Genomic DNA, 20,406 nt, shown 5'->3' with positions numbered 1-20,406 from the left:
GCCTTAGTGTGCTGGGGGGGTAGGGGAGATAGCAGTCATTCAGAAACCAAACTTTTGAATCACCAGTCTAAAGAAACTGAGCAAAGTTAGAAAACCCACTGGGAAACCCAGATAAAGACACAAAACAAAAATGACATTTTACAGCAGGCCTGCACAACACGCGGCCCGCAGGGCGCACTCACAGTGCGGCCCGCGGCAGCTTTCCGCTCTCCCCCTCAGCCCGAGTCCGCTCTCCCCCTCTGCCTCCCGAGTCTGCTCTCCCCCTCCGCCTCCCGAGTCTGCTCTCCCCCTCCGCCTACCTCCCGAGTCCTCTCCCCCACGAGCCCGCTCTCCGGTTCCCCCACGAGCCAGAGCAGCAGCGCGCTCTAGCATTGAGGCACTTCCGTGCCTGCTGCTTGCTAGAGCGCGTGCGTGAAGTCCTGCCTGCTCTGCCGCCTCCTCCTCCGCAAACCGAGGTGTGGGGGGTGTCGTCATTGGCGGGGCGGGTGAGGGAGGGGTGTCGTCATTGGCGGGGCGGGTGAGGGAGGGGTGTCGTCATTGGCGGGGCGGGGGAGGGAGGGGTGTCGTCATTGGCGGGGCAGGGGAGGGTGGTCATTGGAGGTGCATCATTGGAGGTACAGGGGAGGGAGAGTGATGTGACGTGCAGGGGGGGGAGAATGATGTGAGGTGCGGGGGGGGGGAGAATGATGTGAGGTGCGGGGGGGGGGAGAATGATGTGAGGTGCGGGGGGGGGGAGAATGATGTGAGGTGCGGGGGGGGGAGAATGATGTGAAGTGCAGGGGGGGAGAATGATGTGAGGTGCGGGGGGGGGAGAATGATGTGAGGTGCGGGGGGGGGAGAATGATGTGAAGTGCAGGGGGGGAGAATGATGTGAGGTGCAGGGGGGGGAAGAATGATGTGAGGTGCAGGGGGGGAAGAATGATGTGAGGTGCAGGGGGGTGGGATGTGTGTGGTGTGGAGGGGGAGTATTATGTGTGGGTGAGGGGGAGAGATGGGGTATGAGAGATAGATGGGGAGTATTGCAAAGGTTGATAGTGAGGGGTTCTGGGGGAGATATGAGGATGATGAGGATTTTACCCGTGCAGCCCAAATTTTTTTTCCTTGCAGCAGTTCGGCCCTTCTCACAGGAGCTACACCGTAATAGAATACCTGCCAACAGTGAAGAATCCGATTTTTAGGGGCCAAATTTGAACAGCAGAAAAGAAGAGGGGAGAGAGTAAAACAGCAGCACGACTCCACTGCCTCCCCACCCGCTAAACAAAACTTTGGCGCCTAAAAAATTCTAGCTGGCTTTTAAGTTCACATTTTTGTACACACTAAAAATAAAACTTTTAATATGCATCATAAAACTGGCGTAAGTGAATGAAATTTGTAAGTGAATTACAATAAACTGTTCTCTATTACTGTACGGCATGTGATAGAATTATAGTTTAAAGAAGCAATTCAAGCAGGCGATTTTTTTCTGTCAACATAGGATTGAAGCAGGGTGTTTCCAGAGCCGACCCATTCATTTCAGCTCCGGGGACCTCCTGCTTCCCGAGATACTTGCCTCCCCAGGGGGTTCCAGTAGCCACTCTGCTAGTAAGGATCACATAATGGCCACTTTTCAAAGCTCCCACGTCCTGCGGGCCAGTAGGAAGCCATATCATCCGGTGTGGCTTCATATAGGCTCACGTGACCCTGGAGCTGAAATTAATGGGGCTCAGATCCAGAGACCCCGTTTCAATCCTATGTTTAAAAAAAAAACAAAAAAAAACCACAACATGCTTGGATTTCCTTTCTAAACTAGAATTCTATCACAGGTTGTCCAGTAATTGAGAGCAGATTACTGCTTGAAGATATGTAAGCAACATACACAATAAATAAATATTAGTTGCATACATAAAGAAAATTCAATTTGACAGAAGCAATGTTGTCTTTAAAGGGTTCAACATTTATTTTGAAGGCAATGGTACTTTCTTCTGCCAAAGAGGCATCCAATCTAACTTGTCACCAACTTGGCAAGACTAGGCTTGGTTTCTTAAGTATATGATGTACATAGTGATTACTATGCAACACTCTCATCCAACATTTCTTCCAAAGAAAGGGACAAGAAGCTGTAAATGTCAGCGCTCTGAAATTCATCACAGTGTTTCAAACAGAACTGCAAGAAAGGTGCCTGTACTTTAATGTCAGAAACCAGGACTCACTGCACATTTTTACACAAGTACTTAATTCACTAAATGTCTGTGAAATAGGCTCACAAAGCACAGATGAGAAGCAGCTGAATGCAAACACTTTTAAAGACACTGCAGCCAGGGATTCTTGGTAATGACATGCAAATGAGCATTGTGTGCGGGCTCTACAGAAAAAGTTGTGTAATACAGCAGGCATAATCTTATAGAGATAATTCTTGTCGAAAAGGTGAGCGCATAGAAAAAAAAAAAAAAAAAGAAACACTAAGTGAACCCACTAAGTGAAACAAGCATACACACATGGAATAGGTGGTGAAAATATAAAAAGGCTAAAGCCAGATCTTACTCACACGGACAAGTGTGAGCCGATCTTGTCAAAGTTTCTTTAGAGAGATCCACTTCAAAGGGTAATACCCAGGGTGATGTGGGAGCTTCCGATATGAGCAGTTCGCTCCCTATGGTGGGCTCCAAACAGGTGCAGAAACGCTCAGTGAGTTAAAAGTGATTTTATTAAACAACAGGTAAGTATAAGAACTTACATGTAAATAATACACATCCGGCGTCCGTCTCCTTAGTGCCAGCTCATGCGGGGGTCTCCTTAGCTGCCGCGTCCGGTCGCAGGGCATGCAAATGAGCTTCTCCTTCAGAAAATACAGTGGCCTTCAGTGGTCCAAAACAGAGCAGCTATGCCGACACAGTGCTACGCGTTTCGCGAGTATCTCTCGCTTCATCAGGTCCAGTGCAGAGTTGATGATGAAATGCTGAATCCAGTTCAACTCCAATTCAATTTTAACAGAACTTTTTCATTCTTCATTACCGACTGAGAGCACCTTCAACAGAGCGGTTCCCGTCCCGTCGCCGTTCGCGGGCACTATACGCGCGGCCTTAGATCCTTTGCGAAGCACCGTCTGTTTTTTACAAGCACCTTATTCAGACAAGTACTTTTTTTTTTTTTTTTTTTAAAGCTTTGTCTTTTCCATTGGTGACTGATTTTGATTCGTATTTTACATTTATTAGTGTGGCCAGGTCCCTCTCTTAGCTCCCCTCACCTCTGCTGCAGCTGGGGAGCGTGGCGACTCCCTTCGCAGGGCACCGCCATATTGCTTTAGCTACGCATGTGCATTGGACATTTCGTGCATGCGTAGAGTGCTCCAAAGTGGGGCGGCCATTATGGGAGCTGGCGCATGCGCAGTGCATTGCGAATGCTCATTTGCATGTCATTACCTAGAATCCCTTATTGCAGTGATAGCATCGATAAGAGATAATGGGGAAAGACAGGTTTGATGACCTGTCTGAGATGTGTACGTGCTCATGAGTGGTAATAATAATTTAAAAACAAATGTAAAAATAAGTAATTTTGAGATACTATTTCAGACACCTGAGGGCAAGTATGAAAGATCTCCCAGTAAAACCTTTATAACGGCATCACCTACCTCCCAGAAGCAGCGCACACATTGGGTAAAGAAGACAAAGGAAATTACTATTTCAGACAGAGTATCCAGCAATGCATATCAATGCACTACACAGCAAGTCCTGTAATTGAGACAAGGTTAACAAAACAAAGCACAATATTCATAGGTATGTACATTTTCTCCCTGAAAGCTTACACTTACTTAGCTCAGTAGGATTAATTCCAGTCTTAGAAAAATTACAGCTTTTAAATAACTTGTACACTAAACTACAATGGGAAGGAACCACTCCCAGCAGCAGATGACTTTCCAAGCAGCCAGTGTTTAACTAGAATTGTAACATAACAGAAAAACAAGGCAGTGCCATAACGGTTTTTATCACGGTCGGTAGGCTTTTAGTAACAGTCAAGAGGAGAAACACACTCTCTCTCTCATTTAAAATCCCCAATTATATTGTTATATCACATTACTAAACATATTGTTACTTTTAGCAATGCATACATGGAAAAGAGCAGATTTTCATTTAGTTTTTTTTTTTATTAATAAAGACATAATAAATTAAAAAATTACTTTATTTCATATGGCGCTTTTCTCCCAACAGGACTCCAAGCCTTTCACAATTACAGTATAGTGCACGGTAAGCAAATCATAGAAATGTTACCGTTCCTGCCCAGATGAGCTTACAATCTATGATTTTGGTGCCTGAGCCACAGGAAGATAAAGTGACTTGCCCAAGGTCACAAGGAGCAGACAAACCCAGTGTCGTTATCAGAATCAGTGTCTTTACTCACGGAGCCATCCCTTCTCCCAAATATTTGATTTTATTAATGTGCCAATCTCCTACATTTAACATCTACCAATCATTCCGTTTGGTCCAAGGTGGAAAATACCCTTTCAGATTTAGTGTACAACTGCTCAATGGATTACAAGTCATCTTCTCCATTTATTATCTATGCTAGCCTTGATACTAGATTAAAAACGAAACAATTAAGTTCTATAAAGCAGCATGTTTGGTGCGATAGTCCGCAAATTGGGGAACTGAACCGACTAGAAATTGTGGAGACGTACAATGAATCATGTACCAATTCACTGCTAAGTAACCTTTGCTAAGTAGAGTGCCCAAAGTCTGAGTCAAATATAACCAAAAAACTTGACGAGTCACCTCACCTACCCCTTGTAGCCAGCCAGTCTATTTGTCTTCCCTAAAGAATTAGAAACTTATCAATTAGCAACGGTTTTGCTATTTTAATTATAATTTTTTTAACGAGACTCTTTGTCCTTTCATTTTTTTAATAGGCTTGAAGCAGGTGGCTCTCTGAAGCTGAACACGTTAATTTCTGCTCAGGGGACCCCCTGCTTCCAGAGATGCTGATCTCGGAAGAGTGTGCCAGTAGAAGCCCAGACAGGGCTAGTTGAGGATATCGATATGGCAGTTTTAAATTTCTCGTTCTGCGGGCCAGTTGGAAGCTGTGACATCATCCCTTGTGGCTTCCTATTAGTCCTTATGACGCGGGACATTTAAACTGGGCAGATACCAGCACCCCTTAGCGAGGTAAGTATCTCTCGGAGCAGGTGATCCTCAAAGCTGAAATCAACACGGTTCAGATCCAGAGAGTCCCTGCTTCAAATCTAATAAATGAAGGAAAAAATATATAATGTCTCAATTAGCGCTCCTTTAATTACAAGCCAAGTTTCTTAGGGCCGTTTTATACTTCGTGCGCGAATGCTCATGCACGAGAAGCACACTGTGTGTGTACTGGTCTGCGCTATGAGCGACGGGTGGGCGTGGCTATGATGCACACGGTAGGCGGGGCCATGACGTCACACACATACATAAAAGGTCCATAATAAAGAATGTTTACTTAGTGTAATTGGTAAAAACTGAACTAAACACAAACAAACATGTATATGCAATCAGTGCTATGAATTACTGTCACATTCTGCAGCGCCTTCACTTTATAGGGCTGCATTATCACCACTCCAATCCACAAATCACAAGCCAGTGCCACAAATCTGCAATGCCTGGGAGACACACAAGACAAACAAAACAAGAGGCAGGAATAATTTTTGCGCCAATTAAATTGCAGGCTCACTATGATTGGCTCATAGTGTATGACGCGCAACAAACAGCAGCGCGAAATCATTATTTTTCCAATCCTCCCCGCTGTCGGCCCACTCTATTCTCCCTGCAGTGCGCGCACGCGCCATTATGGAAAGCTGACTCACGTCAGCCAACTATAAGTGCAGGTACTATAGAACGGGCCTTAGGGGCCTCTGGATGAGGAAGTTTTTGTCAACCAACTGTTTTCTTTACCCTTATCTCACCATGTCCTTATCAGAGAGCAGATAAAGATAAGGAGAGGGGGCTGGGGCTGTGCCAGCACTTGCTGAACACAGTGATATCAGACAAAAGGGAGAATTCAGCAGAACACCAAACTCCTCATACATCTCAGCTCTCCACGTTTACATATTAACTTAAAGCAGTCCAAGCTGCAGTTTTTTTTCTCTAATTTAGTTTTTGTAGTTAAACTTCTTTGTGTGCACCTACCACACGAGAAAATTTCCTTGGCAGTAAATTGACTTCATGGTGACGGAAGTGACGTCACTGCTGGCAGAAGAGGTCATCAGCGACGTCAGTGATGCCAGCTTGCAACAGCTCCAGTCACCAGAGAGGAGAAAGGCAGCGCTGGATTCCGCAGAGGCCCCCCGCGCATGGCGCGCGTGCACAGAGGCCCCGGCGTGCATGAGCAGGGAAATCCACAGCAGCAGCATAGGGGGGACACACACAGACAGACACACAAAGAGAGACAGAGACACATACACACAAGAAATTCACAGTTGGTATAAATATAGAAGTGCAAATAGCTAAAACGGGGGTGTGAGTCAAACTTCTTTACGTTTTGTCAATGAAATTGTGTTTTGATTTTGTGTCAAACATCACCAGCACAAATACAATTTCGGAGACAAAACAGTGACAAAAGACAAAGAAGTTTCACTTAAAATGCACGTGCTCCACACACACACACACACACACACACACACACACACACACACACACACACACACACACACACACACACACACACTTTTCCCCCCTTTAATATGTGCATCAATACAATCCACATAAGTAATTAGCTAAATTGCAGATCGATCCGTTCTGTGATCGATCAGCGAAGATTCAGCTCGGGGTTCACTAAATGGATGTCAGTGCAGCAGAAGAGGAACAAAGATGCAATGTTCTTTGGGGAAGATCATGTGACCAGGCAGTCACTAGATACAATTGGTGCACTGCTAGAGAGAGTGCAGGGCTCAAAAAGGGGATGTGACTTTGTAAATGGTTGCTATAGAAACATAAAATGGTTGTTATATTACAAGACATTAAAAATATCATTGAATACACACACACGTATTTTCTCATAGTACAGAACTGGTTTATTTATTTAAAAAAAAAAAAAAAACCCACGTTGGATATTACTTGGTCTGCAGCTTTAAACAAATTATTTGAAACACTTATTGGTATCAGATTTGGGGCATCAATCACTTAGATGTTACCCCTTAAAAAGGTGACGGGCATTAGTTCACTTTGGTCCTAGGAAGAATTGCCCATTTAAGTTTTAAACCAGCAATCCTCTCCAAAAGAGTTTAACTCGTATAATGTTAGTATCTTGCCCCACGAGCATGTCATGCTTTTTCTTAAATTAATTAAGATTGTAAGAAAAATATGGCCATCAGCATGGACTGCTGCTTGAAACTGTCCTTCAATGTGCCCACCCTGCAATTAAAATGAGACTATTTTTCAAGTATTAGAAGCCATTTCAATGTTATATTTGGATAATTTTGGGACACGTTATTAGTACATCCCAAGCGTGGCTTATCAATTATGTTCATTCATCTGTGGTTCCACTGTACACTTTTAAAAATGTTCAATAATGTTTCACATTATCATAGAATTGAAACATTATTCATGTTAGCTACATATCATGCAGTTTTTTTAAGATTTCTTCCGGTGACTAATCGTCAGTTTATTCTAACTGTGGTCACATTCCTGTATTTTCTGGAAGCCATTTACACAAATAATTAGTTTGAGCAAAAACATAATTTCTTCTTGATTTCTGATTAAAGTGAATCAGAATAACTATCAAGTACCAGTTGAAAAATTAGTATTTTGTGGAAAGCAATAGTTGAAGGATTATTGCGGCAAAAGTATTTTAAGGGGAAACAGTGTCAGTTCGTACTAAATTCAAGTCTCACATTTACTAGCATCGTAAGGGCTCCCGGTAACAGAAAGTATTATTTATAATGAGAATGATAGAGGACAGAATAGCAGAAAAGAAACATGACCTCCGAGCTTGCAAAAGAGAATTGAGACTTGCCAGCCAGTCCACCATCAGAGTGCCATATAGCTGCCTGGCAAGGTGCTAAAAAGATTGTGAGTGCAGAAGAAATGCTGTGGTGGCATCTCGGAAGTCGTGTCCCATATTGCTTTGTATAGCACTATGCAGTAGGCACTTCAGAAAGACTTTGTGAATCAGAGCTGTGATTGACAGTTTTGCTACCAATGTGGTCTTTCTGCACCAGTGCTCTTACCAGTACCTTGTCAGGTAGCTCCATGGCACCACCCCTCATTTTTCACTCATCCTGCAAGAGTCAATGAGTCGATTTTTGAAGACCTATCTATAGGTATCAGGATGTATGGAACCCTCTGAGGTAGCATGAAAACCCACAAAACACAGGAGATAGATAGGATAGATCTGTACCGTGTTAGCCGAGCTTAATAATTAAGAGGCCAGCGGATTACAGCCTTGAGATTGGATTTCATAAACCGTGGATATAACCACAGAATTGTAGACCAGCAAATACACCAGAATAACAAGAAGTGATCTCCTTGAATACAGACAGAACAAGACAAGCGACAGGGTACCTTTGGTGGTCACATATAACCCACACCTAGAAGCCCTACGCAATATCGCCAGGGAACTACAACCCATTCTCCAGGAAGATGCAAGACTGCAACAGGTCTTCCCTGAAACACCCTTATTATCATACAGACAACCTCAATCTCAAGAAAATGATGGTGAGGAGTAAAGTATTCAAAAGTACAACTGAATGCGGAACAAGACCATGCCAGGACGCAAGATGCAAAACCTGCGCAATGCTCCACACAGTGGGCACAATACAAATACCACACAGGAATCTGGAGCACAAAATCAGAGGAAGGTTCACCTGTTCCTCCAGCAATGTCGTGTGCCTCATCATGTGCATGAAATGCCCAGGGGGCTGCTGCTACATAGGCGAGACGGAAAAGGGGCTAAACAAGAGAACGAATCTGCATCGCCACAGCATCACAAGCGGAACAAGAGACAGTCCTGTCGGCGAACAGGTCTCTGACTCTGGCCATAAAATTAACAAATCTGAAGGTGGCCATACTCAAAGGAAATCTTAGAACATCGAAAGAGAGACGGTTGCATGAATATAAATTTATGCAACTGTTCGGGACACTTAGCAGAGGCCTAAACCAAGACCGCAGTTTCATGAGTCACTACTAACACAAGAGGACTCTCTTCCCATGAGTGCTAAAAGCCATGTCTATACATACTGCGCTATATGAATGCACAAACAGCTGTCTCTTACACATACAAAATGTAATTCCATCCCTATATACCAATATGGACCACATAATATCCACACACAGTTATAGTATTGCAACACGCCCACAACACACACACACACACCTTTTGTAAAGCACTCTATACACTATGGGCGTGTTATAATTTTATATTTACATACATATCACTAACATTCAGGGACCATTTAACACCTCAAGTCATAAATCGCATACAGCACAGGGGGGAGGGATACATTTCAGTCACAGATAACATTCCAAGAAGCACTGTTTTTAAGTTAAACCTTTCTTGCTTTATCCATTGTAACATCGCCGAAAGAGTAGATCAGTGTATCTCGAAAGCTCGCACATTTCAAAGCATTTTGTTAGCCACAGAACGGTATTGTCTATTCGTTTTTGATTATAATAGATATATATATATTGTTTGATATAACACAAGAACAAAATTGTGAAAACAAAATGGATATAATAATAATAATAATAATAATAATAATACGCGCACCAAAAAGCTAAGCTATCTAAATAATAAAAAGGAGACAGTGCTAAAGGACAATACAGTACAGGACAAGCAAGATAAGCAGCAAGGAACTGCAGTGCTAAATGCAACAGCAATAAATAGCAAGGGACAAAGATAATAAGCAGGGGGACAAAAATAGTGCAAAGGGAATACAAAACAAAAAACAAGAATGTACATGAATTATGAATGTCAGTAGAACTAGGAGCCAGAATGAAGAGGAACAGGGAAAGACGCAGCGCTAGGAAAAAAGAATAAAGAGACTCCTGACCTGTAAAACAATGTTTGACAAGCAAACACCAAACAGGATGGTGGGGTTTTATAGCCAACCTAGGATAGCAGCTGGCCTCATTAACTATTCTAGTTCTAACAGGACAGTGAGAGCCCAACTCTTCTGTGTGCCCTACAAGTTGGCAAGGGGTACTGCGGGAAGTAATCTAGATAATAGGGTATGGAACAGCCCCCCAAAATCACCTTAGCAAACAGGAGACCCTCAACTACGCAATATGCTGCTTTATTCTACAATGTAACTACAACACACATCACTGCAAAATGCTCCAAGAACTAGATTGGCTAACCCTCGACTCCAGACGCAAAGTATATTTTTTCTGTCTTGCCTTCAAATACTTTCCGGACAAACTACCCGCCTAACTGAACAAACTCCTCACCCCTACCAAACGCAGCTCTTAGGGCTGGGACCCGCTGCGCCCAATGCCTCTCCACGCGCCGCCTGTCTGCAGTGCGGGCGCGTGGTCTGAGGCAGCGGGCCTTAGCCTTATCTCCCGACTCCAAGAGACTGTTCACGATCCCAAGGTTCAACAAGGAATCCAGCCGCTCCTCCTTCTCAGACCGTGCACCTGGTGACTGGAATAACCTACCAGAGAATCTAAAACCGCCTCAAGTTTAAATAATTTCAGACTTCAGCTGTTTCACATTTCAATCTTGTCTGTAACGGTTACATAGGCCCATAATCATATATTATTCACTGTCCTGAAATGTCTGTAAGTTGAATATATAACCTGTGTTTATTTAATGTAACCATGTATTGTCATCATAACTGTGTCCAGGACATACTTGAAAGCAAGAGGCAACTCTCAATGTATTATTTCCTGGTAAAACATTGTATAAATAAATAAATAGGGAGCTATCCCAAGATGGAAAGATGAGGAAGGATGAGGAAGGATTTGAAGCTAGTGGGGATAAAGAGATTAGATGTGTTCAGCAATTCGGAGCACATTTTTACAGGACAGCTTTTGAAGTACTATAAACCCCCTCTGTGGATTATTTTATGAGAATAAATAGCAAGCGAGTGAGATACAAGACCGTTTCTGTCAAATCAAATATTCTATTTAAACGGACAGTTCCACGTCCTTATCAGCGTAAATCACATTCCTTAGGAAGATTCAAACAACCTTAATTAGTTCTACTTATTTTTACATCCTGCCAAAAATTTAAAAAAAATTAATCTGGCTCAAATGAATCAAAGCATGTTAGCTAGTTGTGTTTATCTGTTTGACGAATTATGTATTTATAATTATTATACAAAACATTTATACAAATTACTATGCAAACAATGGACAAACACAAACACGTTTTAGTTTTGAGAACTGGATTGTAAAAGAGACATGTAAAAGAGACATGGATTGTAAAAACCATCCCAAGCATAAATTTACCATGACAGTCAAGTTTCAAAAGGTATTTAAAAAGACGTATTTCTAATTTGTTATTTATTTTAAAAGCGGTAATTCAACTACATTTAACCTATTAAACATGCCCCTGTCCTTGGTTCATTTTCGTGGTAAGTGGGCGTGCAACTTCAAGTTAATCTTTAAATTAATCTTAAATCACTAATGAATTTTATCAGGAAAAAAACAAACCTAACTGGGCGAGTAGATAATTATGTACGGTGGAAAATTAGTTGACTAATTATGAACTTTTGATCAACTTAATTATGACCAGTCTATTCCTTCAAAGCCAATTCTACAGATATTTTTTCATTTTGGAAAATGAATAGTAAATTAATAATGGTAACATGTATGATGCATCAGGGTATTGCTTTCCAATTTATCAATATGTCATAAAAGCATGATTCACTCTGCAATGTTGGTGGAATGGGATAATTGAACAAAGGGCTCCTGAAAGAAAGCAATCCCTCCAGCCAATTAGGCGAGGGATGCCCATGACCAGGGGGCAAGCCCCCTCCCCCCTCACCTCGCTAGGACCTCTGGGCCGCCGTTGCGACCCCTGGGGGAGGGACGGGGGACGGGGGCAGGCCAAGGGAAGCCTTAAGAGGCAGCCGGGAGCCGAATCTTCCATTCTGGTCCCGGTCTGCAACAAAAAATTTTGCCCAGTGAACACGCTCAGGGAATACTTGGCATGCAGGCCAGACGGTCAGGGTCCCCTGCTCCTTCACGCGGACGGGGTACCGTTATCTAGATTCCAGTACCTGCGGGTTTTCCGCATGTGCCTAAGACACCAGGGTCTCGACGAGGCACAATACGGGACGCATTCGTTCCGGATTGGGGCGGCAACGGAGGCATCACGCGCGGGGCTGTCAGTAGCTGCAATCCAAAAGATAGGGCGATGGAAGTCTAACAGATACCGGTCCTATATCAGTCCCGCATTATCTGGGATTTAGCGTGCTTGGATAAACCCCCTCATCCCTTTATGCCTTCACAGATGCCGCAACCACTTGGATAATCGGAGACTCGCTTATACACTGGGCAGAGAAGCGGGCTGTCAAACGCCCATACGGGGCAAACCTCGGGTTGCGAGCGGAGCAGGCAAATGTGGTATGGGGGGGGGTGTAGGGGGCTGCGGTGGGCTCAGTTGCTCCCGCGTCTAATGGTGATGGGTAGGGATAGGAGGGCGCCACAGATCCTGCTCCTCCACGTTGGGGGCAACGATCAGGCCGCTCGACGCTACTTCGATAAAACACGACCTAGCCCTCATACTCGCCCGTTGGCCAGGAGTACAGATCGTTTGGTCGGACATAGTTTGCAGGATAGTGTGGAGGGGTGCAAGGGCACCGTCGACCGAGCGCGGGTCAAATTGAACAAGATGGTGGGGAAGTTTGTGACGCAGTGCGGGGGATGGCAGATCACCCATCCCGAGTTCGACTACAAGTCAATCGGCCTGTTTCGGGCCGACGGCACACACTTATCTGAGATAGGGGCGGATTTGTACAAAAACGATTTGCAGGAGGGGCTGAAGAGAGTCCTAGCGGTGTTGGCGGCACGGTCTAATTTAAGGAGGTTTAAATAGAGCCGTGAGTGGCGGCAGTTCGGGGGTAAGTGCTTGTCCTTGCCAGATGGGCTCGGGGCGGGCGTCGCCCGGGGATAGGAGCGAATGGGCGGGGTCAAGCGAACGTGACACCCGGGAACCCACTCGCGACAACGGCCGGCTCTTTAGGGCTCGGCTGGGTACGGGGGCAGCAGGCCAAGGCCTGGCTGACCCTCTAACCCCACTCTGGCATGGACTAGCGCTTACTCCATTATTATGATTGTTAATAAACAAAGCAGCGGCCTTTTATACCTCCAAACTGAGGGGCTTATGCAGAGAGCAACGTAATATTCAGGTACAATGGCAATAAAATAGCCAGTGATTAGGCTTTTTTTTCCCCCTTATGCACGGAACACCGTTACCCGCGTTTTTAAAGTTTTGAAAATTTTGACGAGTTTCACTGTGCGTGAAACTCGCCATGCCGAGGCGCGCGGTCGTTGTGAAACATAAATCATTCCTGTGCTACCGTGGAAAGACGAACGCGCGCCTCTCGCGAGACCCAGAGCTGCTGATTGACAGCTCTGAGGTTACCTCAGTCCCCTTCATGTACACAGCACAGCACCACCGGCGAACAACAGGTACTTGCCAACTTTAGATGGCGGATAGAAACGCGCCATATAATGTGCCTGAATGGCGCGTTCATTCGTATCGGCCCTACTAGAATACCATGTAATTTATAAATGGCGAATAAGTGATTCTCACCACGTACGTGGGGAATTTTTTTGCCTACAACACACTTCTGGCGGATTCTTTGAAACTCGCCATGTTCTCGGCAATAAACATTTTCAAGCACACTTTTTCGCCAAATCCATGGCGAAATTCACCTTCTCTCACGTCTCTGCGTAGGCCCCTGAGTCTGTCATTACTTGTCTGTTTATATGTGGGTACCGGTTCCAAGTGGGAGGGGGTCCCTCGCAGCCTCCCTAGTCAAGCACAGGGTGACATACCCTGGCACATGTCCCCATTTAGAAAAGGATAACCCTTCCAGTGCTGAAGGATTAAGTGATAGTACAACATATTTTATCTCCAGTCATTTGACTGCAATCTTATGGCTCAAGAACATTTTTCTTTTGTCCTTTTTTAATTAAATCTCAGACACATTTAAGGAGAGGGCTTTTTTTTTTTTACAGCAATACTTTACCAAAGGGAAAAGAACAGGAGGGTTTCACACTGAAATATATAACTAGGATGAAATGATGAAAGCAGTCTGTACAAAACTAAAAAAAAAATTCTGGCTAGCAAAATGGTCCAGAATCTTTAAATTATATTAAAAGCACCAGTGGTCACCAGTGTATAAGAGGAGTAGATAAAATGCCAAAATAATGAAAATCAGATGTTTTGAAGAGCCTCTATTCCAGATGTTCTATATGGAAAACAGGACAATGCCATCTTAAAATTTATATTTTATTCTATGTATAGTAATGATGTGGAATTACAATAGTATATTGAAAACCCTCCTTTAGCATGACAAAGTGAATATGGTTTGCACACACTTAAAATCAGTGACCTCAAAAACTGGTCAATAATTACTGCCTGTAAAGCAAGAAGCATAACACTACCCTCCTCTTCTCTGCTATAAAGGTATGAAAAACTAATTAGGTCTTGTATCTAAGGCAATGATAATTTACATGTGTGACAGATAGATCTTAAAGCAGCAATTCACTCTGCTCGCTGAAAAAGAAAATGATATATTTTATGTCACCACTGTAGTGTCCATTTGGTTGATATCTTAGTAAACCTGACCTTTTTTACTTCAGTATTTGCCCTCTTAACAAATGTCCTCATTGGGAGTTTAAAATGGCCATTGCCATTCACATATATTAAGCAAAGATGAGTTGCCATGGAAACCTCTAATAGGGAAATCAAAAACACTTCCGGTTTCACATTTCATTTAACCTTCTGCTTAAAATGACAACTTGAATGCAAGATAAGGGGTGGAGGGTAAGGCGGAGAGCTCCAGCACTGTGCCTGCCCCTGTTCTTCATGGAGGTCAGTGTCAGTGAGGGAGAGGGTATCAGGGAGGGTAGATCAATGAGAAAAAGTGTGTCAGTAAGGAATGGGGGAGCGAGATTGTGTGTGTGAGTCAGCGAGTGTGTGTGTGTGTCAGCGAGTGTGTGTGTGTGTGTGAGTCAGCGAGTGTGTGTGTGTGTGAGTCAGCGAGTGTGTGCGTGTGTGTGAGTCAGCGAGTGTGTGTGTGTGTGAGTCAGCGAGTGTGTGTGTGTGTGTGAGAGTCAGCGAGTGTGTGTGTGTGTGAGAGTCAGCGAGTGTGTGTGTGTGTGTGTGTGTGTGTGTGTGTGTGTGTGTGTGTGTGTGAGTCAGCGAGTGTGTGTGAGTCAGCGAGTGTGTGTGTGTGAGTCAGCGAGTGTGTGTGTGTGTGTGTGAGTCAGCGAGTGTGTGTGTGAGTCAGCGAGTGTGTGTGTGTGTCAGCGAGTGTGTGTGTGTGAGTCAGCGAGTGTGTGTGTGTGAGTCAGCGAGTGTGTGTGTCGAGATACTACACACTGACACACACACAGGAGTGGGGGATGTTCTAAGAATTTTTACGTAGCCAAAGCTGAGGGTGGGACAGGGTTGAAGGGTGGTGCCTGGGATATATATACACATACAAGTGGATCGACATGGGCTGAAAATTCTTTTAATACTGAGATTACCAATATCTGGCACAAACTAGAAAGAGAAAATGCTCATAAAAGCCAGTACATACAGAACCAAAAGCAATCCTTAATGAGGCAATAAGGGTTCCCTAATGAGGCAATAAGGATTTAGAACACTATAAATTAAACAGCTTCCCAACAAAGAAAATGTTAGAAAAAAAATATGAGTCTGAACTACTGTTTAAGATCATAACATCTTTTGCCTGTAGCTATAAATCTCAGTCTTAGCAGAGAGCTGGCAGTGCCAGAGAACTGGATAAGAAAGACCTTTTTGATGCTGTCCTAAGGATAGATGACAGATTTGCAGCTGCTCATCCTTAGGGTACAAAGTATTCTCTGCCAATCCTGCTGCAGGTGGCAATTTTGACAGATTATATAACTATAAATGAAACAGAAGATACTTGTTATAGTAACAGACCTGACTACAGTTCAAGTCCATCATGCCAGAGAGACACACTAACGTGATTTGCATAGAAAATGTGATGGGGACCTTGACCTACTGGTTCTAATAGCAATAAGGCCCAACAGGACTTTAAAGCTGCAATCCGGCTACTAGTAGAGCTACTTTAAAGGAAAAGCACCCATTACATAAACATTTCCTCTAACATTTTTAACAGCTTCTGCATGTTTTAAAGATATTTTTAAAAGGTGTGACATGAATGCTCAATAATGAAAAAAAAAACAAATAACTATTAGGAAAATTAATACAAATGATGCATTTGTTAATGATCAAAGAATGCAACAGCAGTTTCAATGTTGTTGTGATAAGGTTTGGATTATAAAGAAACAAATGTTTTTTTTAAATACAGTACACATCTCAAAAAACTAAAATATAATCAGAAAAAGAGGCTCTTAAGCAGTGGTCTCTGGAACCCATGATGATCGAAAGCTATTTGGTGGTTTAAAAAAATACTTCAAAATGAACATCAGGCTGCTCTCATGCAGCCCACAACTTTCTATTACAGCAGGCTGACTAAGCTTTAGAAACAATATTGTCAACGCTCGCATACATCTTTTATAAAGAGAGAATGATCATATATAGATAAATACGCAAACATATTGATGAAGAGCCAATATGGTGGTCATTTACACAATTCTAACACTTTGGTGGTCCATGAGAAGGGAAAGTTTCACAACTAGAAAATGTCACAATGGAATATGTGAGCAGGTTGAAAAAAGTAAAGAAAAATGTCATTAAAACCCAATGGGAATAATCTTTCTCCGTGAAGGAGTGAAATAAATCCCTATGTGGTTAAATATTCAGTTGCAACAATTGAAAAAAAAAAAACTCAGGTAACATGTCATGGACGTGCACAGATATACTTCGTCTTGTTGGATAGAGAAGAAGCAAGTTTACACACTGTTCAAAGTGCTCATTTTATTTAACTTTATCTTGCAGGTGTGGCTGTACTGTAATTATTAACATGCCAACAGTATTACTATGAGCCTGGTATTCCAGTAACTGTTTCATCAATACAGAAATTAGTACAATTGCTGCCATCTCTCATTAAATCTCAACAGATTGAAAGCCGAAAACTTATTTTAAGATTTTTAATTAACATACATCTATCCAAACAAAATGTTCTGTTGAAACAACAATACCTATTGATTGAAAGAAAGGAAGTCGTCTATGACCATCTTGAGAAGGAATTAAAAACACAAGATAAACAGAGGGAAGGTGCAGTTTTAGGGTCCAGTTGTGTATGTCTCAGCTATAAATTACACAAATAAATTGCACAAGCGTATCTGATCTAAAGAAAATCCATTGATCTACTGACATAAAACTGAATCACTGACAGCCAAATGACAGACCTTCCTCCACACAAGCTACATATCCCTATCCATCAAAATGAACTCCATAAAGTCCACATCACAAGCAACATACACTCACACAAGGATAACTTCAATTTAAAGACACAAAAATAAGGGTGATGAGGCAGAAGAAAAACAGAAGGGCTGGGACACCTTCAAATACAATACACAGGCACGTCGGTAGGCTAGCCCAAGGGTGGCCAACTCCAGTCCTCGAGGGCCACCAACAGGTCAGGTTTTAGGATATCCCTGCTTCAGCACAGATGGCTCAACCAAGGACCGTGCCACCTGTGCTGAATCGGGGATATCCTAAAAACCTGACCTCTTTGTGGCCCTTGAGGACTGGAGTTGGCCATCCCTGGGATAGCCTATCCCCTCAGCACACTGACACTTGCTGACCCCCTCAGCACACAGAAAGGCTGTATCCCCCATGAAATAAACACCTGCAGACCCCAGCGCAAGCATACTTGCTGACACCCCAGCAGCACACCCACACTTGCATAAACCACAGCAACTATTCACAGATACTGAAACTTAAGCACAACGCCACACACTGACTCCCCAGCACTTTCACATCTCAGTACACACAAGTCATTAGGAGCACAGCCACGCAATCTCACACACACCAACTCCGAACTCAGCAGTGACACACTTCATTCGCATTTTAGCACACACACAACAGGCATGCCGACTTCCCAGAAGCACACTGACACCGCAGCAATACAATGAAACTCGATGACAGCTCAACACTCACAGGCACATCCGTAGTACACCTGACACCTCAGCAGCGCACCCATACTTGCTAACACATATAGCAGTGCACACCTGAAATTCCGAGAGTCACGAATACATTAGTAGCACACCTGACACCTCAGCATTGCACGGACACTAACTTTACACCTCAGCATTGCACGGACACTAACTTTAGAGCACTGACGCCGACTCACACAGCACTGCACACTTCTGCGAACCAACACTGGCTAACAGTCACTCATATCTCAGTACAGTTAGTCCTCAGTTATCCCACGGAATCCGTTCTGGAAGAAGCGTTGGATAGTGAAACCGCTGTAAAGTGAGTCCCGTGTTAATCAGTGGCGGTGAGCGTTGGATAACGCATTCAGGTGTCGAAAAACGTCCCATAGAGTTGCATTGTAAAGTGCTGAATATGCCATTTGTTGTAAAGTGAAATGTTGGATAACGAGGACTATCTGTACACAGCCACATTCCACTCATACTTCACTAGGTGCACACACAAAACAAAACACTGCCTAGCACACCGCACGCGCTGACTCACTCATCGCCATTCACACTCACTCAGCAGATACTTCCACCTCCATGCAGACACTCAAAACACACAAACAGCACTCAGCTCTTCCCCACAGCTGAGATGTTGCCATGGAGACGCCAATGCTTGGGCGCTCGCGCTCCTTATTTACCTGCCCGTCCTCTGGCGCTCCGTTGCTGCCCCCCGCGCTCTCCAGCTGCCTCTCCCGGTACAGAGACCACAGACCTACGTTGGGCAGGAAGAGCAGGGCGGCCAGCACCAGCCCCACCGCCTGCAGGAGACGCTTCTCTTTCCGCCGCATGGGGAGCCCACGCCCTGCTCCCCCCGCCCCGTCCGTGGCCCGACAAGAGCGCACCAACCGAGAGGCGGACACACCGTCCGCCTGCCTCACTCACTGACTGACTGTTTCTGACTTGACTGAACGAGCGCGCGCCACTTCCTCCAACTGACCCACCGCGCGCGCCCAGCGCGAGGGAGGCGGGGGCTGGCGCGCGCTCCCAACAAACCCGGGTAACCTTCAGGGTAAAAGGAAGGGGAGAGAGAGAAAGGGTAATACAAGAACAGGGTATAAAGTGAGCGGTATACTGTATGTATATTCCACAGTGTACTCAGCGCTTTGGAAAAGAAATACTATGCAGAGGATTATAATACAAGTGCAAGGAAATCCCTGCCACGGAGAGCTTACACTCTTATGGCTGCGGTCCCAGTACAGCCTGTGCGCACGGCGCGGCATGCACTGTGCGTGAAAGCACCGCCCCTCAATGGGGCTGGGCCCACTACGCACCGTCACGCAGAAGGTGCAGCCGCGCCGTGCTGCAGGGTTTTTCCCAACTCAATAAAATTGAGTTTACTCCTAGCGACGGAGGCGTGGCCACGCCCCCACCGGCGGTTCACCCAATGAGGGCGAACCAGCCGCGTGATGTAATGGCCACGGCCCCGCAAATCCCCGACCACGCCCCCTCCCGTCGCAAGATTCTCCTCTCCTCACAGACCGCAGATCGCGGTTAGCGCTGTGACACGCGCCGCCCCCCCCCCGCCGGGCGCGCGTGTCACAGACATTACTGGGACCGCAGCCTTAGCCAGGGCTGCACAAACTTTTTTTGTATGCGCCGTGGGGGTTGCCACCTCTCCGGGTTTCGGGCACTTACCTGCGGGCTACAGGTTCAACCCGTCAATCTCCGGGTGGCGGCGGGGATGCGGCGGCGTTTCCGGCATTCTCCGGTGTTCTTCTGCAATTCCCCCTCCAACTGCAGTGAACATGGCTGCGTGGCTGCCGTTTTTCCATGGCAATGGGATGCTACATGACGTCATGATAATGTGACACCGGGTTGTGTCATGACGTCACATAGTGTCCCGTTGGCAACGCAGCATGTGACGTCGCGCAGCCATGTTCACTGCAGTTGGGGGTGGGGGGGGAGTTGCAGCAGGATGCCTGGAAACGCCACCAGGTAAGGGAGTTTTTTTATTAATTTTTTCTCCGGGTTGGTCTTCAGTTGAAGGTGGTAACTCTGGCGCCCCCATGCCTGCTCTGCCCTCTCTGCCTGCTCTCCCCCCTTTAACTTGTCTTCAACGATGTCACAAAGTCATGTGACATCCCGTTGCCATGACACCGCGTTACCATGGTGACGCGTCGCCAGAAGCCGCCTGAGACAATTT

At 44.8% G+C, this 20,406-nt stretch overlaps 1 protein-coding gene across 1 annotated transcript in view; it reads right to left on the bottom strand.

Annotated features, from left to right (window-relative positions):
- The window catches only part of GALNT10 (polypeptide N-acetylgalactosaminyltransferase 10), a 136,780-nt gene extending 117,593 nt beyond the window's left edge, over window positions 1–19,187 (bottom strand). The window contains exon 1 of the mRNA XM_075602151.1: window positions 18,902–19,187. Coding sequence (XP_075458266.1) covers window positions 18,902–19,051 — 150 coding nt within the window. The 5' untranslated portion in view covers window positions 19,052–19,187. The remainder of the gene's footprint in view (window positions 1–18,901) is intronic.
- Between the last annotated feature and the right edge of the window lie 1,219 nt (window positions 19,188–20,406).

Source organism: Ascaphus truei, chromosome 5 (genome assembly GCF_040206685.1).
Source record: "Ascaphus truei isolate aAscTru1 chromosome 5, aAscTru1.hap1, whole genome shotgun sequence".
Taxonomy (NCBI): Eukaryota; Metazoa; Chordata; class Amphibia; order Anura; family Ascaphidae; genus Ascaphus; species Ascaphus truei.
This window is presented reverse-complemented; position numbering and strand designations above follow the sequence as displayed.